Here is a 17,265-nt window from a genome sequence, read left to right as displayed (position 1 = left end):
GCCTTTCACGTCCTGTCTCGTCGACCGCATTGCTGTGCAAGTCTCGGTGCTTCCCTCGGTGGGTTGCATAGCCCTATACAGACATTGCAGTCTAGCAGAATGAGACTCAGCAAGTCTGGCAGCTCCTCGTGAGACGGAGGGTCTCTCCTTGTCTCCTGACACCACCGCTCCTTGGGCCTGTCGATCTGCCATCCTATCCGTCCTGTATCCACTTCCGCCATGGGTAACAACGCTTCTGTTGCTCAACAAGATGCAGAAGCAGATATGCTTGGTTTGCTGACTGAGGTTGAACGTGGTCGTCCGGGGGTTTTCCCAGCTGAGCCCACCGGATATCTGAGCGAACCGCAAGTCCAAAGATTTCCTCCGCAGGTGAACCAGGCTCTCTTTCAGGTCCCAATCAGATCGTCCCCGTCCTCCATTCATATGCCCGGTAAGTGGGTGTTTCGTGTCCTTGACAGTTGGGCTGATTACCAGTCCTAGGGTCATTCCCTACTCAGACCGCCCCCGCTCCACCGCCAGTGCTATCAACTAACCACCAGCCATCTCCCACCTACTACGCATTGCAAGCCCCAAATACAACGCCTGGCATATACTATGCCACGCCTGCCGACTCTCGACAGAACACACTTTCGTCGGGTTCTCACTTTGCAACGCCCCACTCGCAGTGGTCATACAGTAGCTCTCCCGGATCTTGGATTCATTACTCTCCGGGTACAATCTGTGCCCCACCAATACTCCCAGTCTCCTTGCCTCAGTCTCAAGATGCAATACCTTACCTTCCTCCTGGGTTTATTCCGCAGAGGATTATATCTCCAGACAGAGATACCGCTCCTTCCCGTGGGCAGAGCCTGCCTCCCCTTGCGGGCTCACGGTCCTCGTCATCAATACGTACTTCGAGCAATGTCTCCCGAGAACAACGCCACCCTCTTGCTCAGTCACCGACTGTGCATGTCACATTGTACGAATCGCCGCGCTCGACGTCGCCTACTCAATCGCCAGGCTCGGGGCCCCCGGCGTCGACGGCTGCTAACGTAATCCACAATGTTCGATTCTCGGAGTCGGCAGAGGGCATCTCAGATGGTTCACCTGATGTTCAGTATATCTCAGGCGAGGGGTCGCCTACCCCGCCCATCCCCGGAAGATTGTCAACAATTTCAGAAGCCGAAGAACCGTGCAACAGCCATGTTCAGCTGTCCGTTGAATCCCCCAGCTCTGCGGAACGCTCAGCCTCACCCGCATTGAGTTCCTTTGAGGACCCTCGGCCCGATTCTCGTTCTAGCCATCGCTCAAGCGATACGCACATCTCATCAACTTCTTCTCTCGGGGACTTGCTCAAGCCATCTCCCCAGGGAGGCAGCGAGCATATCCCGCTAGCGCCCGAACTCGTAGCACAACAAATCGCCTCGCTTCCGGCCGCCATGCAAAGCCGGGTCGATCTGTCCACATTTGCTCAACCATTATCGGCTACCGGTTCGTCGCAGAGTGCAGACTTCATTCCTCCACGATTCAGCCCCGCTGTCAACGGCAGTGATTTATGGACTGACTCCTCAGCGTCTCCCGTTCCGTTTCCGTCCTCGGCGCCCTTGGTCTCGCCTCCGGCCCCACCGGGAAGCCCTTTCTACCAGCCTGTGATCCCACCTTTCTCGTCGCATTCAGCGCTGCCTCCCCAACAGCGTGGGACTTACTCAAGCCAAACCAGCACCCCTTTTGCAACACCTCTGTATACAACTCCCCCGTACCCAAATCCATCAGTCGCCACATTTGCTACCACGCCCCATAGGTCCCCGTGGTACAGTGCCCAAGTATCCATGGTGGGGTCCTCGTCCTCAGCGTCGCCTGAGTACTCGACGTATGCGTCCTTCCAACATGCTCCTCATCCCAACTGTGCTACCGCGGCCGGCTTCTGTGTCGGGACGCCATTCCAGAGTGTCGTGATACAACCTGATCAACCGCCGCATAGCGTGCCCACAGCGACAGGTGGACCTATGCAAGGATTATTCGTCAAGGCCTTCAGGGGGTCCACCCATATCAGAATGGTTGTTGATACAACTTGGGACGATGCCGGCCTTTTCCGCGAGATGGGCAAGACGTATGACAAGCTACGAGCCTGGAGAAAATGGACATCATTGAAGAGTGTCAGGTGAGCCAATCCTCACAAGTGAGTTGAACCAACGAATGCTAACGCTCGCTGATCAGATCCATAACTCTAGTACGAGTCAGTAAATCCTCGTGGACCTCGGTGGTTTATGTCGCTGACACTGATGAACGCTACACTAGCATGACGAGAAGCTCGTCTACCCACAGCGCGTCGGGCCTAAACGCGTAAGCCGACACCGGCAAATGCGGCTGCGGTACTATCTGCAGCACCCAGACGAGCTGAAGGACAGTCGTGAATTCATGCAAGTTCTCATACAGAGACCAGATCTTAGCATCGAATTTCTCGAGCGCTGGCAAGCGTCGCGAATCGGACTGCTACTATTGGTCCTTGTCTTTTTGTCCTTGGCCGTTGGTGTCATCTACACGGAGACGACTGGAGACGTCTCGAGTGGCTTCACGATTGCAAGTACGTCTTTCCCATTTATGAAAGGAGCATCACAGTTTGACTTCATCCGTTCAGGCTATATGACTTCCGCGTACTCAGTGTGCCTTGTCCTCATTGGTGTACTGAACTTGGTAGACCTCTGACCCTCCTGCACGATTCAACACTTCGCATCGGCGCGTAGCTCTTGTACCTAGGATACCCACACGCTGCACTGTTTCTATGGGCATTCACCTCTGCGCTATTCTCACATTGCTGTTCATTGCTGTCGTCGCTGTTACTCCCCCTCCAATTATGGAGACATCGTATTAACCAGTTTATCACCCACATATACATCCTCTACTTACATTGCATTCAACTAAAGCACAAACTGTAGTATATGAGGAACCTGTACATATGGGGGTGGATATTGGCGCTTACATTATGCGTCACGGAGACGTTCTACAATCTTCTCATCTGCGTATCACATAATCCACTCATGTCGCATAGCACGTAAGTAGCAATTGAAGGGACTTTCATGAAATTAGTACATGAACGGTGTTCTCCGCCACCTCGCGAGTGATGCTCGCATAAAAGCTACACTTTTTTTGGATAAAACAAAACACGCAGCACGGTGTAAATATAGGGCTCGTTAAACACTACATCAAATACGGGCATTGCCATTGCTGTCCACCCGCGGGCGCTTAGACGACGGCTCGCCATCCGTGCCATCTGTCGACGGCTTGGGGTACTTCTTGAACTTTAGCAGGATCGTACGTTTCAACGGGAATGATGTCTGCGCGGGGGGCGACGCTATCTCGACGAGGGGCAGTGGCCGGCGCGTTGAGGCGGCAGGCTTGGGCACCGAGGGCCGCACTGCTGTCTGCGTAGATGTGCCACTTGCAGGCAAGGGACGCCGCGGCACATCAGGGGTGCGCTGGAGTATTGAAGACTCTCGGGCATCCTGCCGTGCGCCAGACGTGGGGACTGGTGCCCCGGGTGGCATGGGACGCCGAGCCTGGACATCCGGAATGCGAGTTCTGCCCATAGATGGTGCGTCCTCCCGGCGAGCAGCAGTGGCAGAGCCAGCCGGAACGACACGATGCGGTAGCTCAACTTGTGCACGATGCGCGACGTGTGGCTTCGACGCTGAGGCCACCGTGTCCTCATCTGACTGAGTCTCCGAAGCGTATACGTCGTCGTCCTCATCGTCCTCGTCACTCACAGGTAGCGGCCGCCTGATTATGCCAACAGCAGGGTGCAGCGGACCGCGGCTACGAGCCGTCGATGGACCTGCCACAGGTATTCCCTCGAACTTGGGCTCAGGGATCGGGGTGGTCTCCCGGCGTTTCGCATTGCGATTCTTGGGCAGCTTGAGCTTCCAGTTGCCCTCGCGACGCGGAATGGGCGGCTGGTCGGGGAGGCGCTATGAGAACGAGTTAAGATGTGGTTCACAATGACTCAGAAAAGGGTAGAATACGTACGACAAATTCGTACTTGCAGACGAGGTGGCCTGCTCGGCCCTGCTCACGCCATGCCTACGAAGGTTGTTAATACTAACTCTGATGCGAGAATAACCGGGGGCGCATCGCAGCAAAGTATTGGAGATGAACGCTAATGGTTATATGTGGAAACTTACTCTTATAACTTTGTACAGTCCATCGTAGCGGTACCTAACAAGGCTTCAGAACGTCCGAGTGCAACGAAGGGGTAGGAAGACAATGTACCCGTCTGCAGGCGCCCAGTCGGACTCGAGTTTGAAGCCTCTCACGACGCGGACAGGCTTTCCCGTCATGGAGGACACCTACCGATGCGAACGTCAAGCCAGCCAGACTCAGAAAGTTCGAATTACCTTCAATGCCATGTTGCGCGGATTGTCTTCGAATGTCTGGTCAACCACTTGAGGACCCATTCGGAGCTGGGGGACCTACAGGTTCAGTCAGCAGAACTTTACTAGATTAACAGTATCGCCCGCCTTCTTGTCGCCCCCAGTGTCGCGTCCCCCGCATCCAGTATACGTACTGACCATACAGTAAGATCATATGCATTTAAAACGAGCGGATGACATACAATTTATATCCGTAGTCGACATCGTCCTCATATCCTCCCGAGAGCGCGACGCTGAACGCGCCAGTGTCTTTGCGACCGTATATCCCGGCCAGTATTCCGGGGTGCACGGCAGCGTCGCTGCAGGCTTGCCTGCTCCGGTAAAAACATGTGTCTTCTAGCCACAACGCGAGAAATGGCCTACCTTGATTCCCAGCGCTCTCCCACAGGTATTCCGGGGATGTGACCGAAGACATCACTGCAAGATTCAGCGAACACTCATCGCACTACCAATGGAGCGTGCATACGGATTTTGTGTTCGCTTAGACACTTTATGAAGTACCCCAGGCATTCTGGGCACGAGCGATGATGATGGTAGAGGGAGAGGAAGGTTACGAAAGGCTCTGAACAATAGGCTCGTTCATGGCAACACGTGCCGATCTCACTGATTTGGCAAGCGATCTCACATCACGCCAATCGTCCACAAGCGCTCGCATCACAAAGCGGCACCGCGTCCACGATTGAGTCCATTCCCGACCAACTTTCGCGTGTCAGGGCAAGCTACCTCTACATCTCGGTTTTGAAATTGTCTGGACTGCTATCTCAATACCGCATCCAGTCGCAGAAGGTAGGACAAGCATATTCGTCAGAATCGGGATCGAATTTCCGGCAGTCGAAGATATCAGCCAGCTATTATGATCCGGAAGTTGAGGCGAACGCGCGGATGAAATCATGCACGATTGCTACAATTATATTCTACAGTAATTTAAACTACGATATGCGGTTCACAGACTCGTCTTAGAGTTCGTTAAGTTCACCCGGAATCTTCGCCGTGCGATAGCGTCCCCGGGTTGTGTGCGACCTTGTGTCCATGCTGATGAAGTTCAGATATGGTTAGTATCGGCCAGTATGTCCTTGATCCAGCGACCTGCCTGGTCTGTGAAAATAACCTGACGGTGATTGTTGATGTCAACAGACGTAAATGCACGGAGAACGCATCCACTTCTACCTTGGGTGGGTTCTTCACAGTCGTTCCAAGGTCCGCATTTTGGGCTTCCTGATCATTCTGTACCACGGCTTCGACCTGCGCGAGACATGAGCGCGGAGCGCTAGCCTCGCTAGAGATCTAAACGCCAGCAGCGTATACCTTGCCCTCGCGCTTCCCTCCTCGGAAGCGTGTTCCGACCATGTCTCCCACCTCAATGGGCTCTCCTTCCTTTGTTTGAATATCTTTCTGTTGCCAACATGGTCAGTCATACCAGCGCGGGGCGACCCCGCTGGTTACTTGCCGGCATGCTGATTATGAACGAGCTATGGCTTGTGGTCGAGTTCTCTGGTTTGATGAAGGGAGAAACATTGAAGACTGTAGGTGTTATATGGAAACCCCACGTCGATGAAGTCATAGCCCACTCCGCGCCACTCGTTGACAGACTCGGAACAAATCTTGGGCGATCGGGGTAATCGATCGCCGATGTCGGATGACCACGTTCCCTACGCAAACTATTATTGTGGCAACAACTACAACAAAAGAAATATTGATAGACCTCCCCTCGCAAAGTATACATTTTGGCAAATTGGGGCGGAAGCTCGCGGCAGGAGTCGGCAGTGGTGCAGAGACGGCGACGGGCAGCCGATCAGAGACGGGCTACTGAGTGAGGATCATGAGGTAGTAGGCGCTTGTTGTAATTCCCTGGTCCTCTCGCCGTCATGCTCAGTAAGGGACGTTATATCCATCAGAAGGAACTCGCCGTACACATTTCTAGCTCCATGACAAACGGTCAGATTGAGGAGGCTATGCTATTGTTTGCGGAGCCGATAGCGGCGGGGCCGGGGGTAGACCTCGACAAACGGACGAAGATTGAGACGTCGGCGTGGCTTACTATGCATGGCTCGCAAACAACCTCTGAGAGATGGGAGCACGTCAACCCGAGGTGTCGAGCGCCGCTATGCTCCATGCCGCCTATCTGTACTTTTTGCGAGGGAGGTCTACCAATATTGGTTTTGCTGTTAACATGGGCATTTGTTTTATCGGGACATACACGAAATCGAATACTTAGACGCAGGCTTTCATGAATGAAGGAATCTGTCAACCGTAACATGAACTGCATTCTGAACTCAACCTTCGGTGTCCTCAAGGCCCATGAGTACAGGCAGGTTATCCCAGATGCGCCGTCGAGTTTTGAGGTCTCGATCCATAATCTCCTTGTAGCACGAGGGGCACAGATCTGCTAGCCCTGCAGCAGGTAGGAAAGTCTCAAGTGCGCCACCTACGGTATATCCACCTCTTTCAAACATCCTCTTCACAGCTATACGCAACGCCCGCCTGCAGGAATCGTGGCTCTTGCACTTCTGTATGCCGCCCCAAATCGTACCGTTGACGATACACGCCGTCGCTTCCTCTTGTGCGGCTAACAACTCATCTCTGCCTTTTATGCACTTCACCAGGTCGTCCGGGTGGAGCTTCTCTCGTTCGCCGTCCTGTCGCCGAACCCCGAACACTAGGTAGGAGTTGTCGAGAAGGCAACATTCGTACAAGACAATCGCTTGCATTCTGCGCTGTTTTATAAGACGTGCGTTGGCGAGCACGATGGCCTCCTGTAGCTCCCATGAGAGATGTTCTCGCGTACGTTTGAAGGGAGAGCTTGAAAACTTTAATTGATCGTAGCTTCGCGGAATGCAAGCATTGAGTCGGCTCATCCCCTCATACAGCACGGGCATTTGCTTTAAGTGCTGTTTTGTAAGACGTGCCAAGTTAGCGACAACGATGGCGTCCTGTGGCTTCATTGACAATTGTTCCCGCGTGTGTTTGAATGAGGAGCCTGAAGACTTGAGCTGATCGTAGCTGTCAGGAATGCAGGCATTGAGTCGGCTCATCCCTTCGTCGCGGATGGTGCTAATCTGGTAATTACACCCCAGGCGAACGGCGCTTGAGACCAGCGAGAACGTCCAAGGACTCTGATGAGAGGAAGTTGTGCTACAGTATATATCCATGCCCATTTCAATGCGTAGCCGGCGAGGTTCATAGTAGGCGACTTACGCATGACTATCATACAGAAAGGATAGCAGGTTGGCAACATCCCCTGAGAACGCCCCCAAACGGACGACCGGCAGACCTCTCCACCTCTCTGGCTTACGCGAGGAGAGAATGGTGCGAAAGACTCTGGATTTCCGACTCAAGACGGTACTGTGAACGCGGAACATGGTGGTTGTAGTCTTTATGATGACGTCGCCATCTTCGAAGGTGAACATTGTGTGCCAACGTTCTTTGGCTAAATCAACAATCCATCACTACGCGGTCTAAGAGGTCTACGTGAAGTGACAGGAGCACTTACGAGGCTGAACACTCCGGTAGTCGTGCAGCGTTTTGAAATCTAAACTGGGTTGCTCAGGATCTATGACTTCCATGAGATCAGCGAGCTCAGCCCATACGCCACGTCGGCGCTCGACATCCTTCTCTTCGATCATCTTCCGGCACGCTTTGCATAGGTAAACAGGAAATCCAGTCAACAAGTCCGCGAATACGCCACGTCCATAAGCAGAGATTTTTCCGGCTTGTAGAGCTTTCCTGCCGAGGCGCCTCAATTCCTGACGACACGACTTGGGTTTGCTGCATAATGTGCTACACCCCGGGGATTCGTCGAACAACCACGACCGCGAGACTGCATTGACAGACGCCAATTTACGTCTGCAATCCAAGCATCGTCGTATATCGGCGTCAGATAATTTCTCCGAGGTGCCGTCGGCGCGAGTTGTCCCTGACAACAAGATCGTATGGTCCATCATTGTACAGCAGTACAATGCAGTGACGAGGAGGGGTAACTTCGCTGCCGCACGGGCAAGGTGGACTATAGCGATGGTATCTCCTGGCTCAAAAGATGGAAAGGAGCATTTTTCCCAGCCTGGGTTCCTCCATAAATCGATCTGGGTGAGTAATCCCGATTCTGAGCGTTTGAAGGCCTCCCTTCCGATAGAGTGTATTTGGTAATTGTGACTAATGCGAGCAAGTGCCACGACGGACGAGAAGGAGGAGTAAATCTCATTCTCTAGTTGCAAGCTATGGCTCCAGTGTATCAATTGACCGCAATTATCATGTGGTGACATACTCACCTATGACCATCATATAGGATGGAAAGTAGTACCGCAACGTCGTGGGAAGATTCTTGGAGAAAAAGAACAGGGCAGCCTGATATCTTCCTCTCCGCAGAAGTCAGCGCATCAGCGCATAGTTGTTGCAAAACCGCGGATTGCCGAGAAAGTAAGCTTGCGTGTACACGAAATGTCGTGCCTTGGGCAGAAAGAACGAGGTTTCCGTCGTCGAACCAGTACTTTTCATGCCGTTTCGACTGCGCCCCTTCTTTGCAGACGCCTGCATTATGTATAGTCTGCAGAACCCTGCACGAGCCCGACGACTGTATCTGGTGCCTTGTCGGCTCTCTAGCTGGTTGAAATAGACGACTGCCTCCAGTACGATACTCTTGCTCCTGGGAACACATGATGTAGGAACCCTTATGGATTGTGAGTGCGACTTCTGAGTATTCAAGTAAAAACGGCAGCGGCTTCAACCTTTGACACCCGCTGGACGTCACTGACTACTTACCTGGTCAGCGCCTCGATGAATTACCGAAGCCGAGATGCGGGTTCTCAGATGTAACAAATTGGAGGCCGCCCGGACGAATGCCCTACTTGAGTGGATTTGAGAATATTGGCTACCTGTGGGTCAATCTTCACTCAAATCTCATAGGCTGAGGATGATGGTCAGTATATAGTTGAACATAGACCCGGATGATCCCATACTGATACATAAAAGGTAAGGTCCTATCATGAGACTGTTCAGGAACTAGAACGAATGACTGAGCCGCATCACGTACGTTGGGGTCGTCGTTCTTGCCTAAATCGAAAGTAGGTCCTTGAGGGATAGATTCTAGAGACCGCGTCGCAGGAGATGTACACCGGCATGTGGTAGTCGTCCTAAGTATTTTAGAGTTCAGGGTCATGTGGCAGACACCTCTTTGAGGCCGTCACACCGACAGATATTCTCGCTGCCCCGGGTGCCAATGGTAACATGCATAGCATACATACTAAACTCCAGTCATACTAAACTCCAGTAATATATCAATGGTATGACTTTCTAGGATATCTGAAGGAAGGATATCTGTAAACAGCCGAGATTCTACCAGTGATCGTTCAAGTTTATGCACAAATAATCCAAGGTGAAGACCCAGACATCGCCGCCACGCCTCAGTATTTCTGTAATGGCGACACACTCCCAGTCTCAAAGCCTACAGAGGATGTCAGCCTCACGAGCGTTCCAGAATACCATAGTACACATACCCTATCGCCTGCGCGAGCAGAAAGCCTACCGTCGCTACAACCTGGACATATCAAATCAGCACAAGAAACTCGTGTCATACGCTGTATTCAACTTACCAGCATCGCAACGACGCTTGCTGGTACACCGTTCTTCAAAAAGTCGACATTGGACAGATATAGCTGGCCCATGTCGTCTTCTTGGTTTGCACTGATCAAGAACTAAGTTACACGAATGCGAACACAAGTGGACTGCGGTGCGTACGCTGTCTGGTTTGGGAATCCTGACACAGGCATACCCATGCCAGTGGAGCACAGTAGGCCGGTTAGGAAGATAAGTAGATTCTCGCGGTGTCCGGGCATATGGCTCCCGACTTCCTTGGCAATGGGTACCAACAGCACACTAGCGATCGTGTGACTAATGAAGGTGGAGACGACCTGATACACTAACGTTAGCCACCGATAACTCGTGGACAGTGTGCACTCACTAGAACGATCACGGACAAGACCAGTACGACCTTGTACAACGATAGGTCCTGTATGATACTGCGTATATCCTCATCCATGACATCCAGTAGCCCGCTTGACGTCACACCCTTGCCCAGTGCAATGCCGCCCATAGCCAAGAAGACGACCGTCCACAGGAACTGCTCAAAGTCCTCCTAAAGGTGCATTGTCAGTATGCACGCATTATATCCAACGCTGCGCCTCACCTTCTTGAGCACACCAGTCGAGAAGAACGCTACTATTGGGATAATCGCGATGATACCCATATCGCCGACAATATTCTCTAGCCGGTTCTCGAAGCACCACAGCCCGATCGTGACCAGACACACGAGGGACACCCAGTACTGCTTGAGCGTGAACCGCTCCCGCGCTGCGCGGATCGGCCGAATGACAATGTCGCCCTCCCCGTCAGGCGAACGCGCGGGCCGGTAGCTCACGAGCAACAACGCCCAGATCAGCAGTATCGAGATTCCAGAGACAGGGAGCGCGACAGCAAACCAACTAGCCCAGTCCAATGGTGGATCCATCGCCGCGAGCGCAATGAGATTCTGAGGCGATGAAATAGGAGAGCTTTGTCCACCGATATTAGCCGCTAAGGCAATACCTATCTAGCAGGAGAGCACGGTAAGCTAGTGGAGCTACGCTCTTGAAGGACGGGCTCACAATAAGACATGGCGCAAACTTGGACTTCGGAGGTAATGTACGGAGGATTGGCTATTGAATTTCATGAGTCCATGGTAGACTCCTACATTATGGCGACTGACCTGAATGAGGGAGAAGCACAGTGTCGGTGCCGCAACATTGCTAGACAGTAATGAGTTTGATACACAAACAAGATTTGGAGATGCTCTACCTGATCCACATACTTGCGAAACACGCTACAGCCATGAACGCGAGAAGGACGACGCTCGGGCGTGTTCCTGCCAGGCTGAGCACTTTCGTGATCAAGACACGATCAATTGCTGTCTTGCTCAGCGCTGAGGCAATTGTGAAGCCGCCAATGAGGAGCATGATGGTCGGCGAGAACATCACTGAGAAAATGTATCTGTACACCACATCAGTCCTCGCACTACAATCCAATGCACGAGCCGCACTCACTTGGTTGCGTCCGGGGTGCTCAGCCGTACCTTCTCACCGCTGTCGTCCTGCTGACGAATTACACGCAAGCAGACCAGAAGTAGTGGCACCAGTATTGCCGTCACGAACAGCGGGATTGCCTCTGTGGCCCACATGATTGTCGCAAAGACGAGCACCGCTAGACAGCGATTCGCCTCCACACCTTCCACAGTGTGCACGTTTAGAAGCACCACAAAAACGAGCACCGCGATCAGCAAGTATAGCTGCTTCGTCGTCACGCGGAGGTGCCCCACGCGTGTGCGGACACTCACTAAACCCTTCTCCTCTTCTGCCACAAGGGTGCCTGGTGCGCCCCCATTTGCCTGGCCACGACGGGCATCACCGATCATTTGCCGCCATACCGTGTCGCGCTCCCATGCAATATGCTCGCGCTGGTGAAGCTTCAACTGTCGCTGAGCCGCCTGTATATCCCCGCGAGTCACGCACCGCGCGTACAATTGTATCAGCAAATTCGCCGCCGCCGCTATGCGGTTCTTCGACGCCTGTGAGAACGGGGGCGCCTGCTCGACGACGTCGTGTATATAGTGGTCTTGCAGAGAATTTTCGGTGACCTTGTCATACCTATACAATAATGAGCGCGAGAAGATTGGCGAAGGGGTCACGGCTACTTCTTGAGGATCTTGCGGAATCCTGAATAGTTCAACTCGATGTACGACCGTAGCGAGGTCACGGAAAGGTACAGATTGGTGATCCGCCGCTTGAATAAGAGTTGTACATCCATTGCGTAGTTGTTCTTCGCCGTCCATACCGTTGGTGGGGCTACCATGGACGTGATACTGTCCTTCATTCCCTTAATCTTGCTTGCAATCGCATGCGTAGTAGCCTTCGGAGACGGCCCGGGACCGATGGTGGATGAAGTCGACGCTTGCGCATCGTGTTCCGCGTGTTGAGAGCGCAGGGAGACGATGCTGGCTTCGAGGTCCCCATGGTCGTCGACAGAGGATATGCTATAGCGGTGCCCTGGAGGAGCGTCTATCCGTTTCCTGCTCCCTAGGCACACTGAGATATCACAAAGCGCACTTGAATATGCCTACTTACCTGAAGGACCTCCCGCAGCACTGCTCAACGACCGAGCGTGCCGCCGACCCGGACGACGCGATGGCGAGCGCGTGTGATCTCGGCTAATCGGAGGGCTCATGGTGTTGAATTCATCCCCTTCATCGTCCTCGTCCTCCTCCTCCGTGTCCACATCCGGGTCCATGTACTGGTGTCCTGCATCTGGCCCGGCCTCTTCCTGCTGTTGGGCCAGCCGCTCGAGCTGAGCGACCTCACCGAGCAGTTCCCTCTCCTGAGACTCGTAGAAGACGCAGATCTTCTTGAGCTCACGGTCCAAAAGCGGTACGAACAGACTATCCGTGTCGGTATGTCTTACATGACCCATGAGCGCGGTTTCCTCATTCGCTTCAAGATCGCGGAGGTCTCGTGTAGAGTCTGCGAGCCCAACCTGCTGCTTCTCGAGTTGGTAGATGGTCTTCTTGAGTGCATCGTAGCTGACGAGGTCATGAATACAGGCCGAGGTAAAAGGACGACTGGCCGCTCACTTGATGTACTCGTCCCACCATTCTGGGACGGCATTGAACTTGAGGGAGGAGCTGCGGTAATTCAGTTGCCAGAAGGACATAATGAGAAGTAAACGCGCCTGAATTTCATGGCGAACGCAGCGAGGTCAAAGTCGGATGGACCAGGACAGCGCAGCGGCGTCAAAGGAATCGCCTCTGGAGTAAGTCGCGACGTGGTGTCACCCGTGCCTGCACAAGCCACTCCAGGCGAAAGGTGCGAGGACCGTTTTCCACGTGTTCAGGAACGATTTTGATTTCCACCAAGCGGCGGTGTCACTCCTTGGATATGAGAATGCTGGGTGCTATCCTACGGTAATTCATGTAATTCAGCCCTGAGGTCTCGACTGGTCAGGTACTCACCTCGCCCCCACAGTCCGTCCAATGCACCCGCCGTACACCTCTCACCAAACCCCTTGCTTAATGCTGGAAGTTTGGGAAAACTCTACGCCTGTCCAACTGGCCTCTCAATAGGTATCCAATCAAACGAAGCTCTTGGGGGAGGCGGACAAATTGTTATGCATCTACAAGAGATCTATGCCGTCGCTGTGTTCTGGCCGTCGAGGATAAATGAACCGGTGCAAAAGACAAATGGCGAATGATACGGGAGATACGGCTTCCAACCCCATTTGTCCGAATACTGAGGTGCGCATTGCGGACTTCAAAATGTAACACATGCAGCCTTTAGATGTAATACATAACGCATATCACGTTTCAATCCCCGACAATAATTGTTGCCACTAATGTATACAAACATGTAAACATGGTGTGGGATCGTTGGCTACTATTATGTACATCCTCTGACCATCAAAAAGAGCGCTCTATTGTAGGCTGCCTAGGGGAGACAAACTATTATGGGCGGTAGGGAGTTGCTCACGACTGCTTTCGGTTCACGATTCACTGCGTCTTTGCTCATGATTCTGTCATCAATCGATACGTTGAGGTCTTCTACACAATTGTAAACATTTACAGTGTGAGAGAATCAGTGGCGCTTGGGGTGGCACGAAGCCGCGAGGACAACTCGTTCAAGGGTGCAAAGGCAATCTAAAAAGAGTTGCTCAAGAACGTTACAGAATGTCATGCATTCTGCTGCTTCGCTTCCGACACCACACTCTCCGAGCCTCGCCAATCACCATCCACCGATATGAAGTCTTTCAACTGCTCTGCATGTACAAGTCCTGTGGCTCTATATACCGTACGCTGGTGACCATGATGATGATATTCCGTGACCTTGTCTTCATCGGTTTACTTGCAATTATTAACGATTTGATCATGAATACAGTGACAATAGCAATATTTTCCTGCGATCATTGCTACCATGCAAAGGTCTCACGTCCTCAAAATGCGAATTGCACTGTAATGCGTCCAGACGAGCCCATAGTGTGCTACTTTGCAGTCTCAACCTTTGGCGTCAATACAGCGTCAATTCACGAATTGCAGCTATCGTGATGGCGAAAATCTATATTTCAATCAGACTTTGAAGAAATGGTTATATGATGTATGCACTGAATCATAAGTTGAGGTGGTCCACTATCAGTCAAATCTGTTATGCACCAGAGTGGCTGACACCGTGAACGCAGATTGGGAAGCGAGCTTCAATATCATTCTCATCCTGACCTATGGCTGACAGCCTCACCATACTTCGTCTTTCAGGTCTAGGTTAGCCTCTTGTCATCCGCTGCGGCTGGCAGTCCCGACAGGATGACCTCGTCGCTGAGACGATAGCCTCTCCCTTGTCTGCTCCACCGTCCTCGTTTTGTCTTTGTTTCCCGCACGTGCAACAAGGTACACGCACACAATAACGAAGATGGCGACCTCTAGTACCGGCAGTCCACCTCGATGGTCTGTATCAGGCCCCCCGTCCAAGGCGGCAGGGCCCGGGCTCAGCACCGGAAACTCTGTGTCTGCGTCCTCACGTTCCTTCGTCAAGGTCTCTGGTCGCAAGCTGTCCCTCTCAGAGGGCCCGTCGGTCACCAGTAGTTCCCCTGTCAAGCAGGTGCTTTCGCCACTCGAATGTGTCTTCCCTCTATTACTTAGGTCGACTAGCGCTAGTGCTCTCGAGCAGTCCTTTCCCGCGACGGGCGCGGTGAACATACCGTCCTTCGCCCGCCCAACGAAGACGTCAGCCTCTCGCACTCAGCATGCACCAGCTATATCCAAGACTCCACCCAGACCTGGCATGCGCCCCCTGGCTTCAAGTCCTCCAAGATATGGCAGCACCGCACGTCAAGCTTCAAGTCCGAAGGCGCCAGTGACTTCTCCCAAGCACAAAGACAGCCCTCGTGCACTGGCCAACGCCAACGCCAACGCCGCTCCTCTGTGCGTGACTTTGCGGTTCAACGCTAATTCATACCCTGATGCCCCTAACATAGGACCCCCACCGCGACGACCACCGTTGCTGCTGCTCCTGCCAAGGTACAGGGCTCATCGAACTTCCTCACGGCTCCAAAGTGGCAGTATGGCTCGTCGATACCACTTCCAGCCGTGGCAGAGAATGTCGAGACTCGGAGGATCACCAAGGCTCGACGTTACGCTGACGAACGCGCCGTTCAGCCAGGGCGCCTCGATTCTGCAATGAAGACGGTGGGCTCGCGGCCTTCGCAGGTGTTCACCTCGATGTTGGAAGGCCTTCAGGAAGACGAGGAGGAAAGCGAGGATACCGATGAGCCCGTTCCTCTCATCAAGGAGACCATTCAACCTGCTCTCAAGCAAGAGGCACCCTTCGTACATGACGAAGATGAAGACGAGGATTTGGAAGTGCTCAGGTTTGTCATGATGTCTACGATCCAATAGTTGCATGACTTCATCTCCTGTGCAGACGCATCCGCGACAAATTCTCGAAGGTGATTGCGGACGACATGGACCAGGACATCCAAAGCCTGTCGTCAATGGTCTTCAGGCGCATCAAATCGCCCGACTTGAACCCCGAAGCCTACCCTGCGGTCTACGGTGAGCTTATGCGCTCGCTCGGCGGGCTCGCGTCACTGGTGGAGGAAGTCAATGGGGCGTTTGGACTCGATGACGACAAACATAAAACGTCCGCTGCCACGGTCGGCCCACTTGTGACTGGATGCGTCGATACGGTCGTCGACAGTGGCAATATCGATGGCGGCGTTATCAGCGTTGTACCCCTTGCAAATGACGAGGTACTCCGCCGAGTTGATGCTGTGCACGTTCTTGCTCCCACGTCCATGTTCCCATCTCCATCTTACGAATCAGCACACTGCATCGTTAAGCAGGCCTGCTTTCCGACCGAAGCACTTGATATGAACCCAACTGCAATAGAAGATGAAGACGATGGATTAAAAAGAATAAGGCATGTATATCGTTTTGCCGTCTTGTTGTTCGTTGTTGACACAATGACAAATCGTTATTTGCAGCCGCATGTTCGCGGATTTTCCCCTCGAGAATGACTTCAACTACGACTTTGACGATGACGACCAGGACGAGTATTCGTCCAGTAAGACCTCCAGTATTTGCTTTAGCGAGTGCTCTAGTACATCCGAGGAAGACTACAGTCGGCTCTTTGAGAGCGGCGGTCCACTCACAGCGTGCATTATGGAGGCGCAAGGTGAATTATATACGTTACCCGAGCGTCTGCATATGCTATCAACCGATCCGAGAAGGCTTGGAGGGAGAGAAGAGATTTTCAGCACTCGCCACCGACGAGGGCCTTCACCAAGGAGTCGTTAAGCAAGCCGATGCCGCTCGGATATTCACAAAAGGCCACGTCAGGCCCTCAACGCTTGACATCCACCCTGGTAGCACTGCCGAGTACGGCTGCATCGGTGATGTTACTGAGCAAGACATCTCCGAATCTGCTTTCCAGAGTGAGCGTGCATTCACTTCGGTGGAGACTGACAAGCACATATCTATCACGGGTGAGCAGCGGGTCACGGCCTCCAAGGACAAAGCGGCGCTGACTCCTAGGCTTGTTGAAGGCATAATCTCTCTTCCCTCTGAGGATATTGCTACTGCAAAGTGTTTCTTAGTACGTTCATGTGTGCTTCAAGCCTCGGGCGTTGTCCTCATACTATGGTTGATAGAGCACATCTGAATTGGTACTGGGTGATCATTAAGGCTCAACGCGCTGCATGATCCAGCTTCATCACTCACAGTCGAACCACACATCAGGTCCAACTGTGAGGCTGCTCCCTGAGCTTAGATGACGACGAGGTTGACAATGCCGCGCAG

General features: G+C 52.9%; 6 protein-coding genes across 6 annotated transcripts; 2 read left to right on the top strand and 4 right to left on the bottom strand.

Annotated features, from left to right (window-relative positions):
• Nucleotides 1-219: 219 nt before the first annotated feature.
• POSPLADRAFT_1151389 (hypothetical protein) lies at nt 220-2,685 on the top strand (the record flags this gene model as incomplete). Its single annotated transcript, XM_024486526.1, has 5 exons — nt 220-430; nt 481-2,140; nt 2,197-2,215; nt 2,278-2,563; nt 2,618-2,685. 5 exons carry the CDS (start codon nt 220-222, stop codon nt 2,683-2,685), a joined length of 2,244 nt encoding a protein of 747 aa, XP_024335924.1.
• A 329-nt stretch (nt 2,686-3,014) lies between these two features.
• Nucleotides 3,015-4,921, bottom strand: POSPLADRAFT_1173393 (hypothetical protein). Its single transcript, XM_024488230.1, has 9 exons — nt 4,873-4,921; nt 4,770-4,823; nt 4,589-4,717; nt 4,494-4,539; nt 4,371-4,445; nt 4,246-4,322; nt 4,158-4,191; nt 4,003-4,056; nt 3,015-3,944 (listed from the first exon to the last, which is right to left on the bottom strand). Exons 1-9 carry the CDS (start codon nt 4,914-4,916, stop codon nt 3,183-3,185), a joined length of 1,275 nt encoding a protein of 424 aa, XP_024335923.1. The 5' UTR covers nt 4,917-4,921; the 3' UTR covers nt 3,015-3,182.
• A 457-nt stretch (nt 4,922-5,378) lies between these two features.
• POSPLADRAFT_1151252 (hypothetical protein) lies at nt 5,379-5,792 on the bottom strand (the record flags this gene model as incomplete). Its single annotated transcript, XM_024486510.1, has 3 exons — nt 5,379-5,438; nt 5,553-5,648; nt 5,712-5,792. Coding segments are annotated over 3 exons (237 nt in total), but the record flags the coding sequence as incomplete, so codon positions are not given.
• Nucleotides 5,793-7,945: 2,153 nt separating this feature from the next.
• On the bottom strand, nt 7,946-8,886 carry POSPLADRAFT_1078783 (hypothetical protein; the record flags this gene model as incomplete). Its single annotated transcript, XM_024482970.1, has 2 exons — nt 7,946-8,618; nt 8,672-8,886. Coding segments are annotated over 2 exons (888 nt in total), but the record flags the coding sequence as incomplete, so codon positions are not given.
• Nucleotides 8,887-9,861: 975 nt separating this feature from the next.
• POSPLADRAFT_1151859 (hypothetical protein) lies at nt 9,862-13,136 on the bottom strand (the record flags this gene model as incomplete). Its single annotated transcript, XM_024486588.1, has 12 exons — nt 9,862-9,936; nt 9,992-10,082; nt 10,137-10,309; nt 10,360-10,533; nt 10,585-10,986; nt 11,042-11,092; nt 11,143-11,182; nt 11,232-11,423; nt 11,477-12,076; nt 12,124-12,291; nt 12,550-13,005; nt 13,057-13,136. The coding sequence occupies 12 exons, from the start codon at nt 13,134-13,136 to the stop codon at nt 9,862-9,864; spliced, it is 2,502 nt and encodes an 833-aa protein (XP_024335920.1).
• Nucleotides 13,137-14,878: 1,742 nt separating this feature from the next.
• On the top strand, nt 14,879-17,114 carry POSPLADRAFT_1151658 (hypothetical protein; the record flags this gene model as incomplete). Its single annotated transcript, XM_024486563.1, has 6 exons — nt 14,879-15,390; nt 15,444-15,836; nt 15,890-16,414; nt 16,452-16,642; nt 16,695-17,062; nt 17,085-17,114. 6 exons carry the CDS (start codon nt 14,879-14,881, stop codon nt 17,112-17,114), a joined length of 2,019 nt encoding a protein of 672 aa, XP_024335919.1.
• Nucleotides 17,115-17,265: the final 151 nt, after the last annotated feature.

Source organism: Postia placenta (assembly GCF_002117355.1).
Source record: "Postia placenta MAD-698-R-SB12 unplaced genomic scaffold POSPLAscaffold_13, whole genome shotgun sequence".
NCBI lineage: Eukaryota > Fungi > Basidiomycota > Agaricomycetes > Polyporales > Adustoporiaceae > Rhodonia > Rhodonia placenta.
The sequence above is the reverse complement of the archived record's forward strand: the minus strand, read 5'-3'. Positions and strand labels throughout refer to the sequence as shown.

What these genes read in the sequence shown, in the direction of transcription:
- POSPLADRAFT_1173393 (XM_024488230.1), bottom strand. Translation starts at nt 4,916, where the DNA reads ATGCCTGGGGTACTTCATAAAGTGTCTAAGCGAACACAAAATCC. An exon ending in ACACTGGGGGCGACAAGAAG is followed by an intron (nt 4,446 to 4,493) that starts GCGGGCGATACT and finishes CTGAACCTGTAG; the next exon opens with GTCCCCCAGCTCCGAATGGG. An exon ending in CGCGCAACATGGCATTGAAG is followed by an intron (nt 4,323 to 4,370) that starts GTAATTCGAACT and finishes TCGCATCGGTAG; the next exon opens with GTGTCCTCCATGACGGGAAA.